General features: G+C 40.1%; 1 protein-coding gene across 4 annotated transcripts; it reads right to left on the reverse strand.

The window, feature by feature from the left end:
- Positions 1-37: 37 nt before the first annotated feature.
- On the reverse strand, positions 38-25081 carry LOC122537189 (transcriptional regulator ovo). 4 transcript variants are annotated; one of them, XM_043670194.1, is made up of 10 exons: positions 24191-25079; positions 6784-7229; positions 5390-5861; positions 4065-4608; positions 3088-3386; positions 2194-2423; positions 1615-1752; positions 1042-1341; positions 495-653; positions 38-178 (listed from the first exon to the last, which is right to left on the reverse strand). In XM_043670194.1, the coding sequence occupies exons 1-10, from the start codon at positions 24348-24350 to the stop codon at positions 53-55; spliced, it is 2874 nt and encodes a 957-aa protein (XP_043526129.1). In that variant the 5' UTR covers positions 24351-25079; the 3' UTR covers positions 38-52. The 4 variants fall into 4 exon arrangements, with proteins under 4 accessions (XP_043526129.1, XP_043526130.1, XP_043526128.1 ...); XM_043670195.1 differs by having other exon boundaries at positions 2215-2423; positions 3082-3386; XM_043670193.1 differs by having other exon boundaries at positions 3082-3386.
- Positions 25082-26781: the final 1700 nt, after the last annotated feature.

Below are 26781 nucleotides of genomic sequence, written 5' to 3' on the forward strand. Positions count from 1 at the left end.
CTCATCCTTTCTTCTGTTTTATCCTCTTGCATGATGCCATCGCGATTGCTCCTCAGAAACTGGAAGTTCGACCCAGGTGCAGCAACGTTGTGGCACGTTGAAGAGGTGCTTCGAGGCTTTTCGAGGCTGACTTTACACAACTGTCCGTATTCCGTGAGTCCCGTTGCAACAAGCCACCCTGAACAGTCACAATTTCGAGTCTCGTTTTCTTTTCTGCTATTCTTTTTGTTCGAATATCAGATTTCTTTTTTTCTTGTCTGTTACGTTTCTCCCCTCCCTCCCCCTCCCCTCCCCCCCTCCCTATTGATCTAGCTTCGTAATTTCCTTTACTTTTTTCGTGTCTGTCAAGGAACGGAGAAACATACGAATTTTTCATGATCATCGATCTCATTACCTCTTATTACTTTTCATATATTTGACTTTTTTTTTTTTTTGTTACTTATATGAGGTATTATTTTTTAAATTCATACTCTAATCAGAGTCTATGTGCGCACCTGGAGCAACATGTTGGCAAAATTGCTGTTGGTGAACTTGAAATGTCGCTTATCATAGAACTTCAACAAAGCTGGGCTGTATGGGTGCTTATCCTTTAAATGGAGGTAGTGCACCTCCGGCTCCTGAGTCGTGTGACCGCATTCTTCGCATACATATACCTGAATGAAATGAACAGAAATAAGAGGCACTGATTAATTTTCATCTATAGCAATCTTATGTATTTGCAAGTTGGCTACGATTTTGATAAATATTTCGCTAGTCAAGCTTTCGTTATGAATGGTTTTTATGCTCTCACTGTGTATTAGAAATAATTAAATTAAATACTTAATTGAATTTATTTTTAAATATAAGAGTAGAAATGTGTATAAGAAATTCGCTAGTATCTGTAGCTTTCGTTACGAATGGTTTTTATGTTCTCACTGTGTATTAGAAATAATTAAATTAAATACTTAATTGAATTTATTTTTGATACTTCTTTAAATATAAGAGTAGAAATGTGTATAAGAAATATCGCGATTCAGAAATGAGTGGAAAATTGACCTTCACCTTTGTACGACGTTCCTTATACGCATACTGATGCTGAACACCATGAACCTTAAGGCAATGGCTCTCGAGCGAGCAGCGCTGGGTGAAACTCTTTTCGCAAAGATTGCACTTATAAGGTCGAACGCCGGTGTGCGTCCTGGTGTGCCTCTTCAGGTCGAACGTATCGTTGAAACCTTTGCCGCAAAACGTGCATAAATAACGTTTCACGTCGCTGTGACATTTCATGTGACGATTCAACAGTCGTTGCAAGCTAAAATTCTTGCTACACACATGACACGTGAAGCGGTTCGGATCGTCATCCTGAAAACCAACGAATGTTTCTTTTACTCCTTATTAAATGTCTCTTATCACGGAATAACTTATTGAATGTCCTCTGCAGATATTCCTTGGCGCGTTAACAAGTATGTAAAACTGCATAAAATATGTAACAATGACAAAACTGGAACAGTAATCAGAAACTGGTATCTAGGCGTGCAAAGCACTAAATCTACAACTGGAGGTATGCAAATCTCCGGGCAGTTTAATAAATCATGCGATATATAGTGAGGAAAAGCGTCAAAGAATGACGTTCACCTTGCCAGGCGGAGGTCGAGCCGCCCTCTCCTCCTCACGATTAGCCGCAGCCTGTCTCTGACCCTCGATCGCCAGAGGATTTTTAATTCCGTGGCCGCCGTTTACGAACTCCAGCTGACAATCACCGGGCAGTCCCAGCTAAAAGAAAACCAGCGTGTTAATTCCATTATTATTTAACACGTTTTTGCAAAACGTTATTAATTTCGATGACGGATGAAGCACTCAATTTGATTGGCATTGCATAGTCGCGCGTGTTTCGATGAGTTTTGAATGGAACAGCGATAATGATTCTACGAATAATGATCATCTGAGAGATCTTGGTTATCTATATGGCAATGTTCAAGCGTTCTGGTGTATCAAGCAGAGAAACCTGAGACAGAGCTTTTGCAAGGTATTCTTACAGACGACCTGCATTTTGCTCCGCCAAATATAAAGCTAAAGAGCTCAAGAAGAAGCAAAGGGAAGGAAAGAAGAGGGAGCTTTCGGGATCGAGCAACAGTGCCATACAGATTATCTTAGCTGTGTTCGAGTTTCTAAATAAAAAGTATGCTTTTGCCTGGATCAATCTCGGGTGCTTACCCTTTGCTGAAGTACACCGACCCGTTGCGACAGTGGCGGTTCACCGACTGGTCCAGTCGGTTGCACGGTATTCACCGACGCGGATGAAACTGTAGCTACCGGACTCGGTGCATGCTCCATCAGAGCACAGGACGGCGATGTGCTGGTCGAGGCGGCGTCCAAGGAACAGCTCGCTGCTCCCGGACTTGGTAAACTTCCGCCCACACTGCTACCTGAATCTAGTTCCAGACCTGAAATCAACGTGATCAAACGTTTAATTTTATTCTTGAGTATAACGCAGTACTCGTAACACCGACGTAACTTATAGTGGATGAATATATGAAGACCACAGATGTCTGTCCTACATTTTTGACGTATAAAAAAATAATACAGATATTAGTTTATCCCTGTGTTAGTTTAATTTAATTAATACTACTTTGCTAAGAATGCATTAACTAGTTTATTAAATTAAACTAACTAATTAATACTAGGAATAAACTAATATTATTGTTATTATTATTGTATGCATTTCTTACAAAATATTGTGGATTTAAAATTGTATCTTCAAATCTAAATTATTTCAATTTTCCTCGATTATTTTATCATGCATTTTTCCAGCTAGCAAGCGATGGAATGGCATTAGAAAATTGACAAAAAGAGCTTCATTATATTTTTCATACATGATCTCCATATAAATATACCGAACATATATCATTTGTATTTCGTTCCTCAGATGTTTCATTCCTTATAAATTATATATCTTTTGTAACACTTTACACCTTATAGATTATGATATTTTTAGTAACAGCTTTAAACGCTTTACTTGAAGAATATAACTAATAGAGTGACAACTCTATGCAAGTTGTTTCATGAAGAATGAAACAAAAAAGAAGCGATATAAACACTAACCACTACCGGTGAAGCTTAATCCTGGACTGAGTAGTCCTTGGTGTTGCTGTTGAGAGGTTGTTGCGGATTGTTGCTGCTGATGCTGCTGCTGCTGTTGCTGCTGCTGTTGCTGTTGCTGTTGCTGCAACTGCACTTGTATTTGCAACTGTTGCAGCTGCGGCTCCGACTGGTGTTGATGACTTTGATTAATATGAAGCGCCAATTCCGGACGTTCCTTGGAAACAGACTGATAACTCGACTCGCCGGTGGTATAACTCAATCCTAGTTTGGGCGTGTTGAAATGTTGAGGAGCTGCAGTGTAGTGTCTAAACAGAGATGGTTGTTCATTTGTATTACTCCACAACGGGTAGCAAACAATTTTTGATTTCATTCTTCATTTGATTCATGAGAATCTCTCGACGATAATGCGAATTTTACAGCTCCCTTTCACGATTTTAATATCCAGTTCAATTAGAGACTTTACAACACCTCATGTTTAACGTCTAGTTGGCTGTCTTCATTAATTCCTTGACTACACCGACTATAATAATTATAAACTGCATGGTTTGAAAAATTACAGAGAGAGACAGAGATTTGATATATTTTATATCGAAAGTTTGAGAACTTGAAACAAACATGCTTTTAAACAATCAATGTTAGGGGGGCTCTAGCAATCGGAGCTCGCCAATTACACAATAGACATCGGACTTTGTCCGAAATTAAAAGACACAGACGTATATAAATGTGCGAGCGAACGAAGTCCAATCGAATTAAAACACGTAAACGTTTTAAATACGCAGTTTAAACACGTTTGGTTCCGAACGAAACTTTGTCTTCCCTAGAAGACGAAATCTATCTTTCTTTTACTACACGCGAAATAATGATTTCTAGTTTGATTTTACTGCTCCGTTATTCTCGCTCATCGATTAAATCTGGTCGTATACTTCTATAAGCATATCGTGAATATCGAAAGCAATTCGGATACGGGAAAATCAATCGTTTACCTCGACGTGTCGAAACCCCTCGTCAAAGCCATGTTGTGCTCCGGGAAAGGATCGACACTCGGTTCCACGGGTGTTGTCATTTGACCTCCATCCTGGCCGATCCCGCTTGCAGCCGAGGCTGGCGAGTGCAACGATTCCTCGAGGAGATCGTTGCTGCCGTCCTCAGTCGGTAACCTTGGTAGAAACAAATCAGCAGCGTCGCTCAAACTCTCGAGGAGAGCGGTGTGATCCGACGGGGAACTAAATGTTAATGTGGCGGTGAACTGAAGAGGATCCACAACAGCGCTGGTTACCATGTCCATCATCATTCCAGTATCGTCGTAAGCGCCGTACTGTCCAGATAGTAAATCGTTCGCCTGGATCTTGTAAGGGGACAGATCTTCCTCCTCCTTCAATGTTAGGCCGTACGACGCGCAAACATTCTGTAGCAGGGAGTACTGTTTGCCCTCTTGGGCGTTGTACTGCGAATGCTGCGAGTTCACATCTTGCTGGCCGGCGTCGCACTCCATCCCTACTGCCGGCGATGGTATCAGGTAACCGTTCCCTGAGACAATTATTTATTATTTATTAATTATTTATTTGTATTCGTATTCCATCGATAGAGAGTTTTATCAGTAGACTACGGCTATTTAAGCAGGTTCGTATGATTTGAACACGATTGGAGAAATGAGATCTGAACAACGATTCGTTTTACTTATCAGATGTTGTAACTGGTAATAGATTTTTGAGTGTTTTGCACATTAATTGCATGTTACGGTAACATCTTTCACTTCGCCCTGTTAGTTTGGACAGTAAAAATATGAGTAACGTTTAAAGATAAGATATCGTTCCTTTTTATATGTTCATTAGTAAGAATATGGATTTATATAATTGTCTCAATTGGTAGGCCAATGACAACATTATAAAGTGAAAAGTGTCAATTGGTAGACAATGATCAACATTATAAAGTGAAAAGTGTCAATTGGTAGACAATGATCAACATTATAAAGTGAAAATTATAGCAAACTGATGATACTACAGTACACTGTCTATTAAATTATTGCTTTAAAATTTCGCTCTTTCACATAAATTTTTGCAACTTCATATATCTTATAAACGCAACAAAATCCGTAGTCTAACTAATTACATTTAAGTTATAATATTATAAATTATATTATAATATTGTAATATTATAAATATGCAGCATGTACACCAAGTCATAAAAGCCCATGAACATTGTTAGATTTCATTGTCATTTCAATGAGGCGCAACTGAGTCGTGATTGCGTTAGTCAAATTTGAAAACAATCCACCAATTGCGTTTATGATTCCAAGATCTTGTCGTACCTTGAGTGCTGTTGTATTGATTGGCAAAATTTGCTAAATTATTCCCGCCTTTCAGTGACTCGTAGAAAGGTGGCAAGGAACCAGTAGGTGGCGAACTTGGCCCATAGTTGCCACGACCACCGTTACCCCCAGGATTCATACCTCCTCCAGCGCCTCCACCAACAGCACCGCCACCTCCGCTTCCACCTGTGACAGCACCACCGCCGCAGTAGCTGCCGCTTCCGCCCGAATTTGACGAAGTAGAACTTCCCGAATTATTCGAGCCGCTGGAACCCGAACTGCCGGAATTACCGGAATTTGATGTTCTTCCGTGACCAGCAGCGGCGTGGACTATTTGGGGTCCGGACAGTCTCATGTTCAAAAGTGGCCTAGCAATCGAGTTACCGATCGCGCGCGAAACTTTTGCGCCTTCGCGGCCTCGTTCTTCGTCTTCTTCTTTTCTCTTCGGTACCGCGTAATCAATTGGCTGCTCCTGCAAAGATAACGTCCAATGTCAGCTGTTACGCAGCGTCCGAGCATCGCTCGATCGCTAATCATTAACATATGCACACGTGTATAATGTGTATTCAAATTCTTCCTGATAATGATGCTGACTGTACGCGAGGGGAACGCGCTAGACAAATCAAGCCTCGATTTGTGAACAACCAAGCGAAGCGAACTGCGCGCCATTGCGATTATGTGTGAGAGTTCGAAAGATGAGGAACATTTGTGCAATTAACCCTTATCTTTTTTTGTTTTTGTTCATTTTTTGATTAAATTGTATTTTCTATTTCTGGAAAACTTTAGCGAGTGTGAGAAAAATGAGTAAGGATGATTATATGTATGCGTGATTAGATAAGATACGACGATTTAAGTTTTTGTTAGAATATTAAAAATCTTTTTTTTTAGTTGATCTTAGTTTAGACTGCAGATTTTTATATGTTGAAGGTTCAAAATTACACAGAATGTACATAATATGGAAAGATATACTTGCAAAATATCCAAAGTGTAGTATTCTGTATAACATTTCATGTGTAATAATTTTCTATCTACTTTCTATTTTCTTGTAATCATGAATTTGGATGAAAATCAGCAGTCTACTAAAGGTACAATACATTTAAAATTCCTACAATTATTCCAAAACTATTGTGCTATATACTGTCTCAAAAATTATTACCAAGTTATACTATCCGAAACTGAATTGTAGTCCATATCGTCATACTATTGTTACTACACATCATATTAGTACCGTATTATAATTACTTCTAATTTGTATTATCGTACGTTGCAAATATATCATCAACCGTTGCAAAACTTGCAAAAGGACAAACAAGTAGCTACGTTGACATTAGAGGGAAAACGCCTAAGTCGAAAACGCGTGAAGGAAACTAGTATAAACAAAGGGATAGGGTTACCTGTTCCGGTTCTTGAGTTTGTGGTATCTCGATCTTATCTTCCCTTCTGGACGTCGATTGGCTTTGTGAAGGAACCCTTTGAATGACCGAAACCCTGGTCGGTGGTTCGACCCTTGGTGTCTTTGGAGGTGTGCTCGGTCTTGGCAGCACCAGCTTCTCCGATTTCGCGATAAATTGAGTAGTATCGTTGGAGGAGGGTGCGATCGGTGGGCTACTGTAGTCCTTACGTTCCGCTCTAGTCATAACATGCCCTCTACTTCCATACGGGATATCTCCGCCGAGGATGCTCGAAATGAATCGCCGTGGTGCTGTGCTAATTGATGCATTAGTTGGTGCGTTATTTGGTGTGTTCGTTGACTGCCATTGTGGTGGTGGCGAAGATACTGGGCTACTGCTGCGTAACGATTCCGGGGTTGTCGCTCGATCATCGTCCGTTTTCTCACGATCTACGTATAGTTATTACATTTTCTCATGTTTGTGCAATACTCTTATCCTAACAATGAGTGACTTTGCTATGATACTTCAGGACACATTCAGCACGTTTTTTCTTCATTTCATTTGAATTTTTATTATGGTACTTAACTAATTGCAGTATAAAACGTAATCAAAATATGTAAGTGAAGAAAAAGGAAATCTCATCGTCGTCCATGGAAATTAAATGGAACGTGATTTTAGGGTTACTCGTGGCTAGAGGATTAATCTCTGTTACGGAAAATTTATTTTCGAATAACCAGATATTTCAAGTGTTTGTAATGTTACTATTAAATGGAACGTGATTTTAGGGTTACTCGTGGCTAGAGGATTAATCTCTGTTACGGAAAATTTATTTTCGAATAACCAGATATTTCAAGTGTTTGTAATGTTACTATTAAATGGAACGTGATTTTAGGGTTACTCGTGGCTAGAGGATTAATCTCTGTTACGGAAAATTTATTTTCGAATAACCAGATATTTCAAGTGTTTGTAATGTTACTATTTGCAAAATATTTGGAGCGTCAAGGTGCTGCGATAGTCGAAAAATTTTACAATACTATGATTACAAAGAGAATTATTAAGAGAATTATTAAATCGTAAACTAAGGCCGGTGATGCTTGAAAATCTTGAAATGTAAGATTTTCGATTGAGAAGAACTTTTGTGAAGAGTGTGGAAGAGCACATAGGTACTCTTGATAAATCAAAGTGGAATAGATCATGTTGTTCGTTGCGAAGCTGTTCAATGTGAAGACAAACATAAACTAAACTTAACCTAAATTGGCAAATTTAATTCGGCTACGACTGGCGACGAAAAATTCAATGTCCGACGCGTCTGGAATATGTAATGAGCAAACGGTTATAATATGGGCTCTCCTCCTGGATGGTTGAATTTATGAGCAACCTTGAGGGGGTTCGTAGGTACCGTATCGCATGCTATACTCTCTTTCCTTCGCGTCCTTCACGCACCGTCTCGTAATTCGTCCTCGAACAGCGACGCTGTTCTGCGCACGATCTAACTTGAACTTCCACTAAAACTCGCTCGAAAAACCGTTTCTCTTATAAACAGTGAAGGGCGTTAGATTCCATCAACCGTTTAAATCACCTCGTTTGAGATACTCGTTTGAAAAAAGTGTAGAAAGTTTCGAAAAATTCAACGATTTAAAAGAACGATTAAGAAACATTAAACAAGAGTAAAAGAGTCGATTGTTTCAATTAATTTTTGTGTAGAATTTTTTTATATTTTTATATAGAATCAGCCATAGTCGAAATATTAAATTAAGTACACACTCGGTCAAAAATCTTAGAACATGTATACCATGTTTGTTTCGAAAAGTTGAATAATAACTTTATATCAGAGAAAAGTACATAATATGTAGTAAATAATTCACGACGTAATATATAAATCAAAGTATACAAGAAATATTTAAATTGAAATAAATTTTGTAAAGTATAAAGTATGTATATTAAAAAACCCTAAGAGTCTGTGTTCAACACTGAAAATTACTGAGCCAACAGTTAACAGGCTTCGACAAATTTCAACATTTTACTTTCAGTAAAATAAATAAATTTTGATGTTGACACTTAATATTGAAAACGGTATGAAAATATTCAAAGAAACTTCTCAATTAAAAGAAAGAGAGCAGTACGAGACAATATTGAAATGTCTCGCTGTCGTTCTCCCTGTCAATTTCAAAATTGACAAATCATTAAAAATTACCGACAAAGATCGACGTACCGAAATTTCCCAATTTTTATCAACGTCCACAAGACGTACTTCGCTTTACGGTTATCTTTTTCACATTCTTCGCCTTGTTCAAGCTCGCGTTACAGCTACGCGCGTTACTCGATCGAACGACACTCTGAATATAAAATAATGATAACCTTGCGCGTACAAGTAGAAACGAGCAAGCCACACGTTTCGGTCTGCAACTTTCCATCGTTCGACAATGATATTTACGACGGGTAAAACGCGACGCCGGAGGAGCGCCCTTCAAGGACAGACTGGGAAGCAATTACACGCGGTTTCGAATCGTTTGATCGAGTTGGGCCGGGCCCCGAGGTGTTTGCCCCGTATAGGATCGGGATTTGTAATTTCTCTTTATTATCGTCGGGCTCGCTCCGGTGTCTGCGTTCTCTTGACTTTGACACCGACTGCGTTTTGCGAATGGAGCACGAGGACATCGCGTCGGCCGGCGAAGCCATTCGAGCGGAAACCAGGAAACCAGCCGCGAGGACACGCCGCGCCGCGCCGCGCCGCGCCGCTTTTTGCAAGGCACGTGCGCGCCGGCTATGGGGCCAGTCACGAGGAAAGCCTTTTCCGCTCTGCGTTTTCATCTCTGTTCACGCTTTCGACGCATTAATTTAAATAGCGAATAAATTTCTTCTCCCGATCAACTGCCGGCTTGTGATCAATTCGAGAGCTGAGAGTTGCAATAATGCTACTAAGTTTACGGCTACTTTTTTTTTTTGTTTCAATCTATAGGTGAATTTATGTCTCTACGGACGTAATATTAAAGAAATAGAGCACAATTTTATATTTGCGTTTCATTTTGTGCACTTTTGTAAATGCATGAAGATCCGCAAGATCTAATTGCAAGAGCGAATGTTACTTCTCATTCGAACAGTCCGCTCTACTGAATAAATTCTTTTTCTCACTCACGACTGCCGATATAAATCTTGACTTATGAAATGAAATTTATCGAGATGAATAGTTTAGCTCGTTAAAGAGCATAATATCACCATAATATTATGAATAGTTCAATTCCTTGAAATTTCATAAAATTACAGAAGACATATGAATTTTTATCATCTTTTTTTACGTCATCGATTCATTAAGAAACAGAATGTTATTGAAATTACAAAATGATCATGTTGTACTCCGTAATGAGTTAAGAATCGAAATGAACTCTCGAAAACGCTAACTCTATGATTTTCTCGATAGAAGATTGTATCTCCTAATAGACGAGCGTCTCACACTTTCAGCTCCAGCTCTTATTATTCCTCATATTCCGTACCTCTTCAAGGACAATCCAAATAATAAATACTACGAAATTGCCATTAATCAAAGTCAATCTTCGAAAGCGTCGATATAGTACGCGGCATCTGTCAAATCAATGATCATTAGAATTTCAAATGTCCCGCTGCCACCCAGACAATCGCGAGAGCCACGTCCCTCGGGCGAAACGCGTTTTTACGATTGAAAAGAGAAAGAGAGAGGGAGAGAGAAAGAAGATTTCACTGTACTGAGAGAGAGAGAGAAACACCAGTGGGCCAAGCTTTTTCGAGAACGTTTCTAACGACGTGACTTTTACGCAAGCGGTTGCGTCACACAACGAAGTCGAAGGTAACAAGCGGGCCCGCGCTGGAGAGGAACCAAAATGGCGGGCCCTGTTCGCGGTGTTGAGCAACCTTCGAACAGAAAAGAATCGACTGGTATACGTGAGATTCTCGGACCAAATCCCTCGAACAGGTCCGGGGCCGTGCTATAAATACCTGCGCGAGCTTCGTGACCGGCGTACCGATCTTTTTCTTCGTCTTTCTTCTTCGCCGTCGAGTCGCTTCCTCCCTCCTCGGAGGAAGTGCCCTCTGTCCTTCTCTCTCTCTCTCTCTCTCTCTCTCTCTTCGCTTCTTCTCTCCGCCCTTCTTCTCTTCGTGGACGGCGAGGGAGAAAGGGAGAGCTACGAGAGAGCGACAGGAAGAAGCAAGAACCGGTACTTCGAGTCTCCACTTCAGCAGGGACGAGGCAGCTCCCTGCCGAGAGACTAGCGATGCCCATTCGATTCTCTCTCGCGTTCCGAGTCTTCGAGCAATTTAGCTGTACCGAGGATCCAGCCGTCTCGAGTCCCTTATCGAGAGTTGAGAATCGAAGGGAGGAAGAGACAGAGATAGAAGAAGGGAGAGAAGAGACCGGTTAAGAAAGACTGAACGGTCTCTTGGTGAACGAGAAAGATCTGATAGCTGTTCGAGCCTTGACCGTACGCAACACCCCCGTAACGTTCGTTCTATATTAAACTAACTCTCTTTGTACGTTCCTCTACTGCGCTTACACGATAAAGGCACACTGAATCTGTGCGAATATACTTAACTCTAGACTTGAAATGTAATTCGTATGGCGTTTATTTGATTACGTGGAAATGTTTACGTGTTGAAAAAAGATATACATATATACAGATATACATCTTGTAACATGGAAAGGAAAAGTTTCCAGGATTTTTGTACGTATTCTGTTTTATCGTTTATCAGTTGTTCCTACATCCTATATAGCTGCAAATAGTAAAATTAGTCTAAGTTCTTTTTCGAAAAATATAATACTACTTTGTACAAAACAAAAAGAAAAACCATGTATGAAATAATAAAATAAAGAAAACTGCAAGTCGATGACTCCTCAAGGATAAATCGAGCAAACTTGATGATGACTGTCGTTACTATTATCAGAGGCACTCGTACAGCAATGAAAGACGAGAGAACGAATGTATCGTAAAAATTTCGTGCACAAAACCCGATAATGACGCTATTATTATATCGGAGGAACCTGTTGTACATCTATCCGAAGAAGACGAAGAACAAGTGTATCGTGCAAAAATTGAACTGAGGCCGCCAGAAGAGCGCGCGACCAGTGGAAGACGCGCCGCTGCAAAGCGAATTTACCGGGAGATTGACGATATCGTGGCTTAATCTACCTCTATAAATTTCTCGGTTCTCGTTTCGCAGGTGATTTCGTCGCGTAGTTGACGAGGGCTTCCCTCGTTGCAGAAGTCAGAAGACATGACAAAGATACTACGATAATAACGCTCGGGTCTGAGCAACCGGCGCGCCGCGTAGACAGTTCCATTTTAAATGAGGCCCCGCGAACTCGATCGCTATAAAGATATGGTCCAAGGCGAGCGAGAAACGTTCGACTGCGAGCCCCACGGGGCTTGACGTTAAAAAGTAACGGGTTGAAGAGTCCACGATGACGAACGCGGTGACGTCGCGTTTGCATTTTTTTCTTTCGGTCGTTTATCCGCCGTCTTCAATGCCTCGCGACACGAGTTGTTGGAATTTCGCCTTCGCAGTGAAAAATACGACATTCTGACTGGCGATTTGCATCTTTAAGTCATTTCGCTGAGTCAAACTGATTAACTTCATTTTCTTTTTTTTTTTTTTTTTTAAATTAATTTCTCAACTAATCTCTTCAACTGTCGACAATGTGTTCATATCTACGAAAAGGCGAAAGGAAAGAACCGATTTAAATGAAAATGATGACCACTCTTCGTTGACGACTACTCGTATCGTGTTGTACGAGCATTGTACAGGGACAAAGTTCATGATCAAACGGAGAGAGAGCCAGATTGGATATTCATTCGGGCGGGAGAAGCCTCGACCCGTTAGCCATTCGTGGTTGGTTCTCTGCTCGATCGGACGAAACGCCTCGGCTTAGCCGACCTACTTACGTCCGACCACTCCCTCGGATCCTTTTTTTCTCCAGTTTTTCCTTTCCTTTCCTTTTGGCTACCCGCAGTGCTACGAACCTTCGCCACTTCACTTGCCCGCCACTTGCCCGTTTATCGCTTATTCGCGTTCACACGAATGACGTACAAACAATACGCCGGCATTGTTCTCTCTCGCCGGCTGATTTCACACTTTGCATCCCATCCACCACAGGTTCGATACTTTTCAGTGATTTCAACCAACTCGCGCACCTGTGCCACTGAAAGCGTACCATTGGAAGACTCGTAACCGATGTGGATCGGCTCGATGCGATCTGCAGATCCGTTTTATCGGTCACGAACCTGATTTTCGCGGCGAATCAGGCGTAATTACTATCGAAAGACACCATTGTATCGCTGATTTGTCTTTAGATTTGAAACAAGGCTTCAGTTTCTCTTCGGAATAAATGTTAGATTGTTTTGGAGTATTATTATCAGAGTGAGGGGAAAATAATTTTTATGCGTGGTAGAGTTTTAATTTTTGCAGCCAACATCACAGATATAGTCAATTCGTTTCTGGTTGACTCCAAATTTAAGATACTTTAAATTGGTGCATCTCATTAAGTTTTGTAATATATGATTTGACCGGATCAAATGATAAATTGTCTTAGAAAAATTTAATTCTCTCCTGTGTGAATTTTACATTTGTCAAGTTTCTGTCACTTGTAACAATTATACCTAATTTCTCTTTTTATCGTTTTGGGGGTCTTAAAAAAAATCTAAAAGCAATCCTAAAATATTTGCTAAAATCTTCTGAAATTCCTAAATTAAATATTAAAACCCATGTATGTAGGTGCGAGTGAATAAATTATACTTTCGAAAGGACAAAAGTCAGCTAGATTTAAAAAGACTGTTTATAGTATTAAAAAATTCAATATCTAGACTGTTCAGAATTTTAAAAAATTTATTCTCAAGTTTCATTAATCGCTGATCTGACTTTATGTATTAATATGAAATACTATACGTTTCACTCCAAAATGGCCTGATCATTCCAATTGGTGCATAAATAGTCCACATTGCCTATAAAGGGTTAAATAAAATCTCACATCTAGGGGATACAACTCGGTTGCCATCTTACACTCGACACACGTGTACGACCAATAAGGTGTGACTGTTGAAAAGAATGCGCACCGTGAATGACAACGTGATCGACATTATTCTGATGCTTGTATCGAATTCGTTACAACCGATCGACACGATGACCATCATTATTTGACACGTGCATCGTTTTTTATTTATCACACGAGTCGTATAAAACCTACTAATCCACGTATCTCTCTTTCTTTTAGTAATGACGTATTTGCAATAATTACGAGCCTTATAAAAACGTACGTAAGGTATTCGTACTAATTACAAATGTCTTGTAATATTTAATGAATCACGTAACGTGTAATAACAGTTAATAAAGAAGAATCTATCTTAAAAGACACCTTTAGATTAAAGAACTAAACGACGTTACGCATTAAAATCCTATTAACTACTTCTGGTAAGTATTTTGCGTAAAAGAGAAACTCTATATAGAAAATCTCGAATAATAGAATTTCTATAAAAATGCGAAGGTTTTTATACAAATTCACATATTTTTCTGAACACGAATTAAGAAATTCAGTAAATACGATAACGAGTATTATGGAGTACTTTGGATATTCTATTAGTTTTACGTATTACCTGCGTTAAATGAATAAGTCTCTGTAGTCTAAACATCATGAATAAATGATCATGAGTCTTGTATGTACGTAGCGAGATAGAGCTTGGAAAAAATCTTGACTATTTGTTAATGTTGTGTGTGTGTGTGTGTGTGTGTGTGTGTGTGTGTGTGTGTAGAACGCCGAGAAAATGAGCCAAAACACGTAATAGTTCTAAGCGTCTAGAGTTTCAGAAACTCATACAATTGAAATGAATCCAATAGATATACTATGTATAAGTCATCGTCATGCTTGTTTGCTCTATCGACGTATAATTTTATAACTCTGGTTCTCGATTGGCCTGTACTCGTTTTTAGAAAACATCAATCTGTTAAATATTTCCAATTTTTACGAAATTGGTAAGAGTATGTCTGAAGATGAGAATATTATTAAAACAAGAAGAAGAATTCATCTCTTCATCCCTAAAATTTCTTATACTTCTATAAAAAAGTACGATGATATTTAAAAAATGTGGAATTTATGGTAATGTATTCAACGAATCCTTATACTATTAACCCATTTGCCTCACGACTTAAATTGCACGATAAGCTCATATTGATGAAATTCATACGTCTGACCATTTAGCGAATTATTTATAATTTGTCTCGATTTAAATATTTGCCATCCTATATTAATGTTCATAATGAAATATTAAAGTTACAAACAATATTGATTGTACACAAAGTACAATCGATACTCAAATTTCTTAAAATTGTAGAATAAATGGAAAAAATGGTAACGGAATCCTTGGAAATTATTTTTCATAGTCACAATTTAGAATTAAGCAGAATTTGGCAATATAAATTGGTTGAACAAATTGAAAATGAAACGCTATATTAACACATCAATTGCCATCGCATCAGTTGCACTACATTAATTATTAATAAAATAAAATTGTTAATCAATTATTATAATGACATATCAATTATCCATTATTTATTATTAATAGTAATTATTAATTACTATTAATTATTAATTACAATATCAATGATTATTTACGTTGTAAACTAAATCCCAGCAAAGTAAACTTTGTCGCGTAAGTGAAATGTTTAAACAACAATGCTGAAAGTTTAATCTAACCCGATATATTTATGCTATTACAATTAATAATTATATAATTATTATATATATAATATACATATATAATAATTATACTAATAATACGATTAATAATTATACATTATAAATCAATATTAACAATTAATATATTAACTCATTGTTTCAATCTCAGCACTTAACTGCGATATCTGAAACAGAGTTTACAACCCAATAAAACTCCTAATCAGTCGATAATCGCGTTCGCTGATGCGGAATAAATTATTGCTTTACCTAATCGCGGAATATTCCTTTTTGCGATGTAATTCGACGAAAGGGTCGAATAGAAATGATTGGCAAGGTGTGTGAGGAAAGGAGAATCGCGAAAGAGCAGGGTCAGTGTTGCTGCGTTGCAACCTAGCTGCGTAGCGTTTGCGTAGCGGTACCGTGTGTGGGTCGAAGCATCGCGAACAGCAAGGTGACACTATACACGCAGGCACCACGGTTGCCTTACGTAATGGAGACGCGTTGTCCCTCCTCCTGTCGTCCGTTAATTCTTCTTCGACCGCGACGTCTCTCTCTCTCTCTCTCCTCTCTCGCGAACAACGCCTTTCTAACCGCGTGAAACGGAAGATCAAGGCATCTTCCGCGGTTGACCTTGTCACTCGGTGAAAAGTCACGATGAAAGAAGCGGCTGCCAACTATACGGAAGCAGAATTCTCACGTTGTGTCATCTACGATCTCCTGATTTCCTAGGGACTTTGAAAAGTGTACGCGATACTTCAACACTAGCGCTATTAATTGCAAAGCGGCCAATATGATCTAGTTACTACTTTTTCAGAGCAACTTTACAGTCGGACTTACAGCGAAATTTGAATGATTTTTGTAGAATATACGAACGAAAGTGTTCGTGTTCTTTATGGTATTATAAATTTCTCCTCATTTCTTGCACTCTAATTTCTCTGATACAAGTTTTGTATTTTAGTCGTTGGCTTTAGTTTGGAATTTTACTTCAATTATGTTGGAAGACAATTTGTATAATTAAAGTTTGTATCAGAGAAATTATGAGCCTTTTCAATATCTAGGATTTTTCGTTTACGTATATACTAGAAGTTCAACAAGTACACTCAAGCATGAGCATATTTCATCGTAATTTTATTCAAGTAAATAAGGCTCACATAACGAAGTTCTATTGGAATCTTAGTTGATTCCGTTCTTAAATGAATTTTTAATAATTGGATCCAATTATTTGAACTCTTTATATGCGAAAAATCATAAACAGTAAGATTGATCGATGAATTTCTATAATTATTTATTATAATATGAACTTCGGAAGTTACGCTATTTGAATACATTTGAATATCATTTATATTGGAACAAAATATTAATGTTCAGTTAAATGAATCCTGTTATTCAAACACGAACGACATATTTTATTATCTGAACGACATATAATTAATAAATTTACATTAATACCACGTGCACGAAAATTGAATTTTTACCATATGAACTCTATGCCTTGATGAGTTCAGATAAATGAAATTTTACCGTGTATAAATTTCAAAAATTCGTAAATTATATTAAAAATGGCAGATGGGTGTGGCAGATGAAAAGAGTTAATCCTTATAGTGTGAAAATTTAAAAAAAAATCATTTTAAATCGTAAACAAATGCAAATATGTAGTCTAAAGGCTTGCTATTTTCCTCTTTCATTATTTTCCATTAATTATGCTACACGGCGAGGCAGAGGACGCGTGGAACGTGTTTTCGAGAACTATAGTGAGCCTTGACATTGGTTACATATACAGAAACGTAATCGGTAGAGTTCCATCTCTTTTACGTCGTCTTTTACAGGAAACGCGCAGGAAAAACCGGTACGATACTGACGCGCGATTAAACGGACGTAGCTCCAACACGCCAAAGCGGAAAATTTTCCCCTCCTTTTTTCTTTATTTTTTTCTTCTTCTTCTTCTCGGTCGTGGCTCTTTAGCGACGATTATCGCGAGATCACTGCAACGATGCCGCGCGCCGTGCGCGACAGATTTAACAGCTTCTTTTCGTGAGCAGCTCCTTTACAAATCAATGAGAAACAAATCTTTTTTTAGAACGTTTCTTCCGTCGTGACGTAAATGACATTTCACACGATTTCGAGGAATAAAATAGTCGTCGACTTTACTACCGGACAGTTACTCGCGAGAAAATTTCAAGAGATACGGGCAGTTGAAATTTATCCGAGAGATGCACACGGCGGGACGATTAAGCAGTCAGTCTCGTAATCAAATTCACCTAGATCTCTAATTTAGATTAACCGCAATTGAAGTGACAACAATGATTAACGATACACGTTTCAGTTTTTTCCCTTTATGTAAATAGCTATCTAAAAAACATATTTAGCAAAATCAGTGGGAGCGTATTTAATTTTGAGTTTTCGCTCAATTTTTATTTGTTTCGCTCGTTTCGAATAATTACCTCGTCCGTACAAAGAATAAAAATCACCGAGCAAGACGTCACGGAATGCTGATGTGCTCGCGGTGTCGGCAGATCGCGACCAAGTCGACGCGCCGCGGCTTCCTAATTACAGTGTTCGCCGAGCGTAATAACACGCGTCGCGAATGCAAGCCGATATTTCTCCTCTGATGGATATTTTTTGTTTTCTTTTTCTTTTTTCTTTTTCAACTGTAAGGCAAAAACGAATAGAAAGAGAGAGAGAGGGAGGAAAACGAATTTTTCGGTTAGGGCCGAAACTCTGAGCATTTTTTCCCAATGATACACCTGCTTTATTCCTTTGCGGTTTCACATCTTGTTACGTATGTAACTTTTCGTTTCAAAAAGAACTGTTGCAAGCGTCTGATTAGCACGAAATGATCGTTCCGATTCGAGCCGAGACTGAACCATTGATTTGTATCACATCCTCACCATGAAGAAGAAGAGAGGTAGCTACGGATGGGATCGAGTCGTACCATGCACTTCCGAGTCAAGTTTGAAGTTTCGTTTCATAGGTAGAATTATATTCATTTTATATAATACGTTTCGAAGCCTGCGAACAACTATCTACACTTGTTTCGAAAGAGGATTAGTAAGTAGTCGAAGGAGAAGCCCTAAGTGATACACCTCACCCGACTTTCATCAATTTTCGCACATGTGTCAGACACGTTTGGAAAATGATGTTTGATAGCGGATCCTGCGTTCGAAAAAAATTCGAACCTACTCGTGAGATACTCGTTCCCATCTCTAGAAACAGCATTGCACGTAGAGATCGGAAACAAAACACGAAAGTGGCTGGTTCACAGGTGCAACGGTGCATCTGCTTTGAGAAAAAGAAGAAAAAGAAAACAGCGAGGAAAGAAAAAAAAAAAAAAGATAAACCTTCGAGGAAGTTAGACATTATCTAAATGGCGGAGAGAATGATCGCGAGTAGACTCGAAGAGTAAAAGCAGAGACGCGCAGTGGTGGTAAAACTTGCAAGGACTCTCTACGGCGCGGCGGCGGTCGCAACAGATTTATCGAGCCCGAGCGTTTTCTGCACTTGGCCCCTTTGCTTCGAAAGAATTTCGGTCACGGCCCTCTTGCGCCATTAGCCTCCGCACGCGGCACAGCACAGTCGTTAATGCGGCTGTTTCTGTGCGGGGACTCGTATGCCCCGTGTGCGCGTCCACCAGCGTGTCAGTGAACAGGTGAGTCGCGTGTGTGCGTACCAACCGGGACAGACGTAGCCACGTTTCTGTCTTCTACCTGCTTACGCCTGCTTTCGATCACAGGCTGAACCTGTTCTCCGCGCGGCCAGAGGTCCACACCGCTCTGTGTCGTTTCAAAGCCAACCGACCGCGATGTACCTATCGCGACATTTACCCTGTTCGCTAGACGCCGTGCGCCGTTCTTAAGACCGTTTGTAAGAGCTGTCCTCTGATAATCTTTGCTCTCTCAGTTAATTACTTTCAGTTAATTAAAATTTACGACGGCGACATAAAGTCGCGGGTTTTTATGGATTCTTTGGATTTTTATGGACTGTGACTAAAGAAACAGAATAAATTAAATCCGTCATTAAGTTCGTCCCCTCTTGAAAATTCTTGTTCTTCGATAGGTTCCTTTCAGCTCACGTTTCTTCGCGGTGATTGGACTAAGGATATTCATGCATTTTCGCGCAACATAACTAAAGAAATTTCTATTTACCTTGGACATTTTATTTTACTTCGCATGTTTTCCCAGAGATCCGCATTAAAACTCTGCGGTACAGCGTGATTTACGAGAACGATTTTCAGACATTTCGAGAATTTCCTCGCAATTCGCGCGGCGAAACGGTCCATCGAGTAAGTAGAATTTCGACGAGTTTCGAAAATATACACGTACGATCGGTTTCTCGCGTGATTGTCATTCCCATCGCTAGAGGAAACCCGTACCTCTGATACCCACATACCAGTACACACGCGAAACAACACGCACACGCGCCTGCTTCGAAATGCACGCACGACGAACACACCGCGAGCGGTGCATTGTAATTCGTCACAATGACTGCACATCCTGGTGTACTAGTCTTTGGCACAGGTGCGCGATTACCTACGTGTCAACGACAGCCGAACGTCGCGTCGCCTCCGACTAGTGCTACGCGTTCGTCTAGTCGTACATTATACCCTGCATACGCTGGCTTTGGAAAGTGACACAATTTTTCAATGGTATTTCGCGAATCTCGTTGAGGACTTGGCAAGAAAATTTCATACGTTCGGTCGGGAAACTAATCTCTTACCACGTGAATAACTGTGAATAATTGATTGAAACTCGCAGTACCTGTACCTACATCTTTTCACTGAAAGAATCTTTGTTAATGCTTGTCGTCAGTCTTCGTTGAATTTCTAGGCGCACGGCGGCAATACACGATCTCCTTTTGGTTGACGACTAATTGCAAGTAGAATGAACGCCATAAACAGTACGAAAAACAAACGGCAGTGGTATTTTAACACGGTGACTCGAGGCGGACTTTAATTTTGCCTCGATTGTAATTAAATTTATAAGCGTCAATTCAACTTAAATTACAATTGATTGTAATTAAATTTGTAAGTGGCAATCAAATGGATAAGTATAGTAGCTATGTATCAATGAATTCATGTATCATATGTATCATTTTATAGTAGCGTCCTTTTCTTTCTAAGAAATAATGAAGTGTGGTATCAACGCTTATCACGTACCTAATGTAAATTAAATTAATCCGGCATTTAAATTGCCACGTTGATTATTAAACGATGCGCAACTTCTCATGGAAACCTCATATTTCTGAGAATACAGAAAAAAAAATACAAAATCGTTTAAATATTAATCGTGGATTCTACATGCAAATTTCATTTCCTATAAGTGCGTAAGAGTCCACGATCCGTCGTATCTATCTTTTTTAAAGCACGGCGAAAGAATTGAGAACCACTGAATCTCAATATTAAATGCTCGAAGGCTCGTTTACACGTTATAATCTCTCCGGCGAGCATAATTTCGCTTTATCGTTCATCTCATTTCCATAACCGACGATAAATCCTGGATCAAGCGGAAAAACCATCCAATAAAGATTCCGACTCGGGGAATGTGAGAGCTTGGCTCTTCTCGGTCGCTTTTCTACTTACGACTTCGAACCGGCCACGTCCTTCTATCATTCCCTCTCCATCTTTCCTCGATCACGGGTACGAGATTCTAGCAACGCGAGCGCCGAGCTCGCCTTGGCCGTCATCGAATCACAGACATTGACGATCGGCTCGTGCGAGTTCCCCGTTGCGCAATTCGCGCGGGAACCGTGTGAAACTTGAAAATTGTTGTCGTAACGGGCGTCGTAACGCGTATGCGAAACGTCGTGTAAACAAATTGAACCGTAATGCGCGAAACGTCTCGTAAATATAAAAGCCACATTCTGAATGAACATTCTCCTTGCCCTTGAGTCGTGAAATTCATAGTAATTCGATTTTAACTCTCGTATCAGCTTATTTTATTTTGTTATCCCACGTGTTTATAAATTTATAGGAGACATGCCATTTTTCGGAAAAGAACGTCGTAAAATCCATGCAAATTTAGATGATCATTGCGTATCTTGGAGTGGAAGGAATTCGTATTTTGTTATATGAAGATCATATAGTCTTTCACGTGAAATTTATCTACATTTTATATTTCGAGGACGTGAGTTTCGTGTAACGTAATATGACGAATATTATTCAATTAGCGAAACGACGCCGATGCTGTACGCATACGAATTACGCGGTTAGATTGTGCTACGGTGTAAAGCGCGCGTGTAAAGTGTCGTGACGTCTCGCGTATGCGGGCGTCGATGTCTCCGGCTCGAACCGTGGAAGCGGCTGGTCGGACGTCGTAGACGTCCACGCGCGTAATGCGAAGGTACGCTTTTAAAAAAAAAAAAAAAGAGAGAGAGAGAGAGAGAGAAAAACTCAGCACACGTTCTGCATAGGCAATGCATGTATGCTTTCATAGTTACGCGGACACGTCAGACTGTTCCAGCGTAGATTGTCGCTCTGATAAATTGTTGAATCTCATCTAACGGATAAACGCAATAAATCTACGAAGTACGACGACTTTGCGCGTATTAATATTCAATGGTTTCTTTATCTTGGATTATTAACGAGACACTGATGCAAGTGTAAAGGTGAAACAATTGCTCTGAATTATCAAAGGTAAATCTCCATTTCTTTACAATGCATTTATAATGCAGCTATTATCGATTCGATTAAAGGTGATCGCTGTTGCGGTCGGGGAACTTTTATCGAAAAACGGCGGCGAATTAATAAAAATTTTAAATTAACTTAAATACGCATCTGTTTATCTTACGTAGGGATCTGCTTGATCTTTCGCATTATCGGGCCAGGTATTAGTGCGAAAACAGCTGCGTGACGGTGGCAATCGTTGTTAATAAACGTGGAACAATTTCGCCGGATTTATCGCACGATAATCGGCGATTGCCGATTTTGTTGATGAGAATGGCTCGTAAAATTTTTCGGGCCCTTTCAGCCAACGAAACCACGTTTCATTCTGTCTCTGGAGGGAGAGAAATTACGCGTTCCGGTCTTCGTACGTTTAATTGACACACGAGCTGGCTAATGAGTAACATCGCCGGAAAGTAAATTTGCACCTGCGGCGCGTGATAATCGATACGGGGCCATCGACATCGAGCCTCTCGAAACGATCGACCGTGTCTGTACGGCATGGAAAGAAAAAAAAAAAAAAAAAAAAAAAAGAAAAAAGAACGAAAGAAGAAAAAGAAGAAGAAGGGTGCGACGAAAAAGAGGAACCGGTTTGAGTCATTTTTCTAAACCAGTTTAGGATCAGCTTCGTCGGGACCCGTCTACTCACTATACCGTTGTAAAAGAACCACGTCAGGCTATCATCGCGCGCTATGGCCACCGAATAGGCGCCCCAGGCTGAAAACCCAATTAACCTGTCTTCCAATCAATTACATAACCGAACATCAATTTTGTTTCCGAACTTGAAAATTCGAAACACGGAACGCACAAACTCCTGTTGCCTCTTCGTCTTATGGAATATTTAACGTCACTGATCTGACTTTGGCTTCACGAACGATTTAATCGCGTTCGATTTACTACGTAGTTTCGCCAATTATCAAATTCATTTTCCTGTTTAAATCCTGCTGTTCGTGGAAATAACGTGGCGTGGTGTACGCGGAAAACATTGTTTACACGCCGTTGTTCACGCACAATACCGTTGTTCGGTGATGACCGCCGCAAAGAAAGAGTGATCCGTTGTCAATGACAAGCGAGACGAGACGAACATGATCGTTACGCAATTCGTGATAATGAAACAGCTCGCTTTTCTTTTTTTTCTTTTTTTTTTTTCTCGTGTCAGCTCCTATGTAAACCGCAACTAATTACTCTTACTGCTGTTTTGATCATAAAATTGCACGACGATTACTGAAAGAAACGATTATAGCTTTTGACGAAGTTTCGTAACACATTCTTCTACGAATTCTGGTATAAACTTGATCGATCTGTACGCGCTGCTAAGTAAGGAAGCATGGAATTTATCTCTCCTGCAAGCTACCAAGATCATTTAAAAAGAGTGTCAGTTTTCGAATGTTAATGCAACCGAGCGTGGAACAATAACGCATTATGCAAAACACGAGATAATGACAGCGCCACAAATCAAATTTGCAAAGGAACTCCTAAATTGCAACGGCACCTGTGCGCGCCCGACTCGTTTGCACCTGCGGGACTGGCCCAAAATATTCTCGCGCACGCACTTCTCCTTTCTCTCTCTCTCTCTCTCTCTCTCTCTCTCTCTCTCTCTCTCTCTCTTTTCGGACAATCAAGTGCAAGAAAGTAGTCTCACCGAGTCGAAGGAAACCGAGAATTTTAATGAACCGCCGAAACCGGCTTCGCAATCTCCGCTGTGGATCGATATTTATTGCGACACGGAGAAATTGTTACAATTTCTCACGAGCCCATCTTTGATCAATTTGCATTTGCGGTTTCTTCAATTGAACGGACAATTGATGTTTCGTGAAATATTAGAAACTAACGTGCTCGATTGGACATAGATATGTAAAACACATGTTATCGAATAATTTGACACTTTGGTTGTGTCATTGAAATTTTTATCTTCTATTACAGATTTTCGCGTCAAGTGTCTTTCGCCGATAAGAAATTTGCCAAAGTAAATCAAAGCTTTGACTCTCCATCTCTAAGTAAAATTCTCTACGGAGATTTAAGAGTGTTTCAGTGTTAAGCGAAGATAATTGATTGAAACTTACATTGGTGTTTATTCACGATAAGGCTAAGCGGTTCGGATTCACTGTCGAGAGGACTTCCCTTGTCATTACAAGGTGGCGGACTCTTCCCAAGGTGTTGTGCCTCCAGCAGCCTTAGCTGCTGCTGATGTAGCCGGTTCTTGATCAGGAAGATTTTCGGCATCCTGACGGAAGTTGACGCGCGCTAACGTGACACTTCACCCTATAGTTTCACGCCACCATTCCCACGACCGGTAGCAGTTGCGTTCCTTAGAATCATCAACCGCATCAATGATTATTCTTTCAGTCTCTCCGAACGTGCTTCTAATGGTAATCAGGTAATCACTGTCTGTTCTCAAAAGCACCGCAACGTACGGCGAACGTGTGTGTATCACTTTTTTGCCAGCAAAGTAGAATCCCAAGAATTACAGCGATGTCAGTGATCCACAGTAGCAAGCTAGACGTGCTCGCATCTCCAATTAATATCCATCTCGAAGCATTAGAAGAAACATGTTCGTGGCAAGAACATTTGAGTACGAAGCAAATTGAAAATTTCTTCTCTGACCACTGTTTCGATAGTGTTAACGATTCACTGTTAACGATGATGCATGACATTCGCGAAGTCCAGAGATAGATCAGCCTCTCTCTGTTCTCGGTCAGTCCAAGGTCTCTGTCTTTCTTTCTTTCTCTCTTACTGCCTGTCCTTTTCTCTCTTTATTGTCTCTCTCTCCCTCTCTCTCTTTGTCACGGATTTACAGTTATCCTGGACAGAGGCCGCAAATCGACTCGACGCACACGAACGGCCGACCTCTGGTGAACAACTGAAAGGCTTCGCTGTCTCCTCGCTAAGCCGGGCCCCGAGCCCCGTCTCTCCCACCAACGATCGATCTCTCCCCCCACTTCGCTCGGCCCACAGGCCCCCGTTCCCCTACTTGATCGCGACTGGCACGCTATACAGCCCATCCAGATTATTTGGTCGCTTTAGCAAGCGCGCGGGGCCTGCTGGAGATGGAAACCGCTCGCGGGACGGCGCATGCGCGTAACGGAGCATCGTACGTGTGCTGAAGCGTGCGAGGACCCCTCTCCCCTCCACTTCTCGTACCGGTTCCCTCCCGCGTCTCACGTTCGCGTCTCTTTTTAACGGAGACGCGTTTTATCCTGACCGTGTCTCGTCTCTCCTTTTCTTCCCACCTTCTTCCCATTCTCTTCCCCTTATTCTTTTACTCGTCGCTCGAACATTGTCTTTACGGTAGCCGGTTTATTCGCCGTCCGGGATACGGGCCGATATTTTTCGTACACGCTTTTCTCTTTTTTTTTTTTTTTTTTTTTCTTGCGGCGAGCGCGCGAATACGATCGAGTCTGCGCAACGTCGAGTTTTTCCATTCACGCGGCGCGGCGGGTACTTCAAAATTGTCCCCGTTCCTGCGTACAAACCCGTTTTGACGAACGATCTCGGCCGAAAGAGATTTTTAATTATACGATTTTTGTTATGAAACTAGTATAACCAGAGTTCTTTGTTATTAAAGTAGAAGAAGAATCAGAGATATCGACAGGGGCTTATTACGGAATTCCTTTCGAGATCGTGAACGCACGATACGTCGGACTAGGAGTAACGAATATTTCAACGCGCTATACCCGTGAAATGTGTGCAGCGAAGAAAACTTACAACTTCCTCGGTTATACGCCACCTGTGCGATTCGCTGCAATTGCACGCGCGATTCTCCAATAAACGTAGCATGTACCTAGATAGTATACTGGTTTATGATGGATTCGATTCACGATTAAGGCTACGTTCTCGTCTCTGACCACTAACGTCGGTTATGTTGTCAAGCGGTACGCACATAGCGGCTTTGATATGAACTGTGTTAACTGTGTTAGTTACGTTAACACGTAACTTCGTATTTGAGGGGTGTTTTAAATATGTCCCGATTCATCACGATCTTCATTATGTAAATAGAAAAAAAATAAATAAATAAATATTACGTGAAAACGAAGCTGAAGAAGTCTTTAAAGTTTTTTTTTTTTTTAGATTCGAAACAGTCAATAAAAATATTCAACAGATATTGCACAAGCAGCTTGCCATTGCTTTTTAATAAAAATTATACATATTTATTACGTTCGAATATTACACGTGTGATTATGTGCTTGTTTTCGATTTATTATTGGATTCCTATTATTGGATAGCTATTAATACAACTGTTTTAATCATAGGAAATAATAAAACACGCTCGCATTGAAAATAACGCTCGGTTCTAGAAAAACTGTGACATTAGAACTACCGATGATTAAATTATTTATGAAACTTTGTATCAGGCAAATAAGACTGCCTGAGTAAGAAATATAAAAAATAACGATTTATCATACGATAAAGAACGCAAGTAAATCTTCAAAACAATTTTGAGAATTTCTATGAAAGTTCTACTTTGGTAGTCATAATGTTAAAAATTATAGCTAACGCTATTGCGTCAAATTTTTCGTTCGTCTGGTCTACTCGCGTGTTGAATTTCCATCTACACTAGTGGCACAGGTTAACGATTATGGTCGCAGGATTTCACGTAACAAGTTCATTTCCTGCTTCTTACGGCGTCGACTTACAACGGAAATATCTAAGGAAT

This window comes from Frieseomelitta varia, unplaced genomic scaffold, assembly GCF_011392965.1.
Source record: "Frieseomelitta varia isolate USP_RPSP 00005682 unplaced genomic scaffold, Fvar_1.2 scaffold_890, whole genome shotgun sequence".
Classification (NCBI taxonomy): domain Eukaryota; kingdom Metazoa; phylum Arthropoda; class Insecta; order Hymenoptera; family Apidae; genus Frieseomelitta; species Frieseomelitta varia.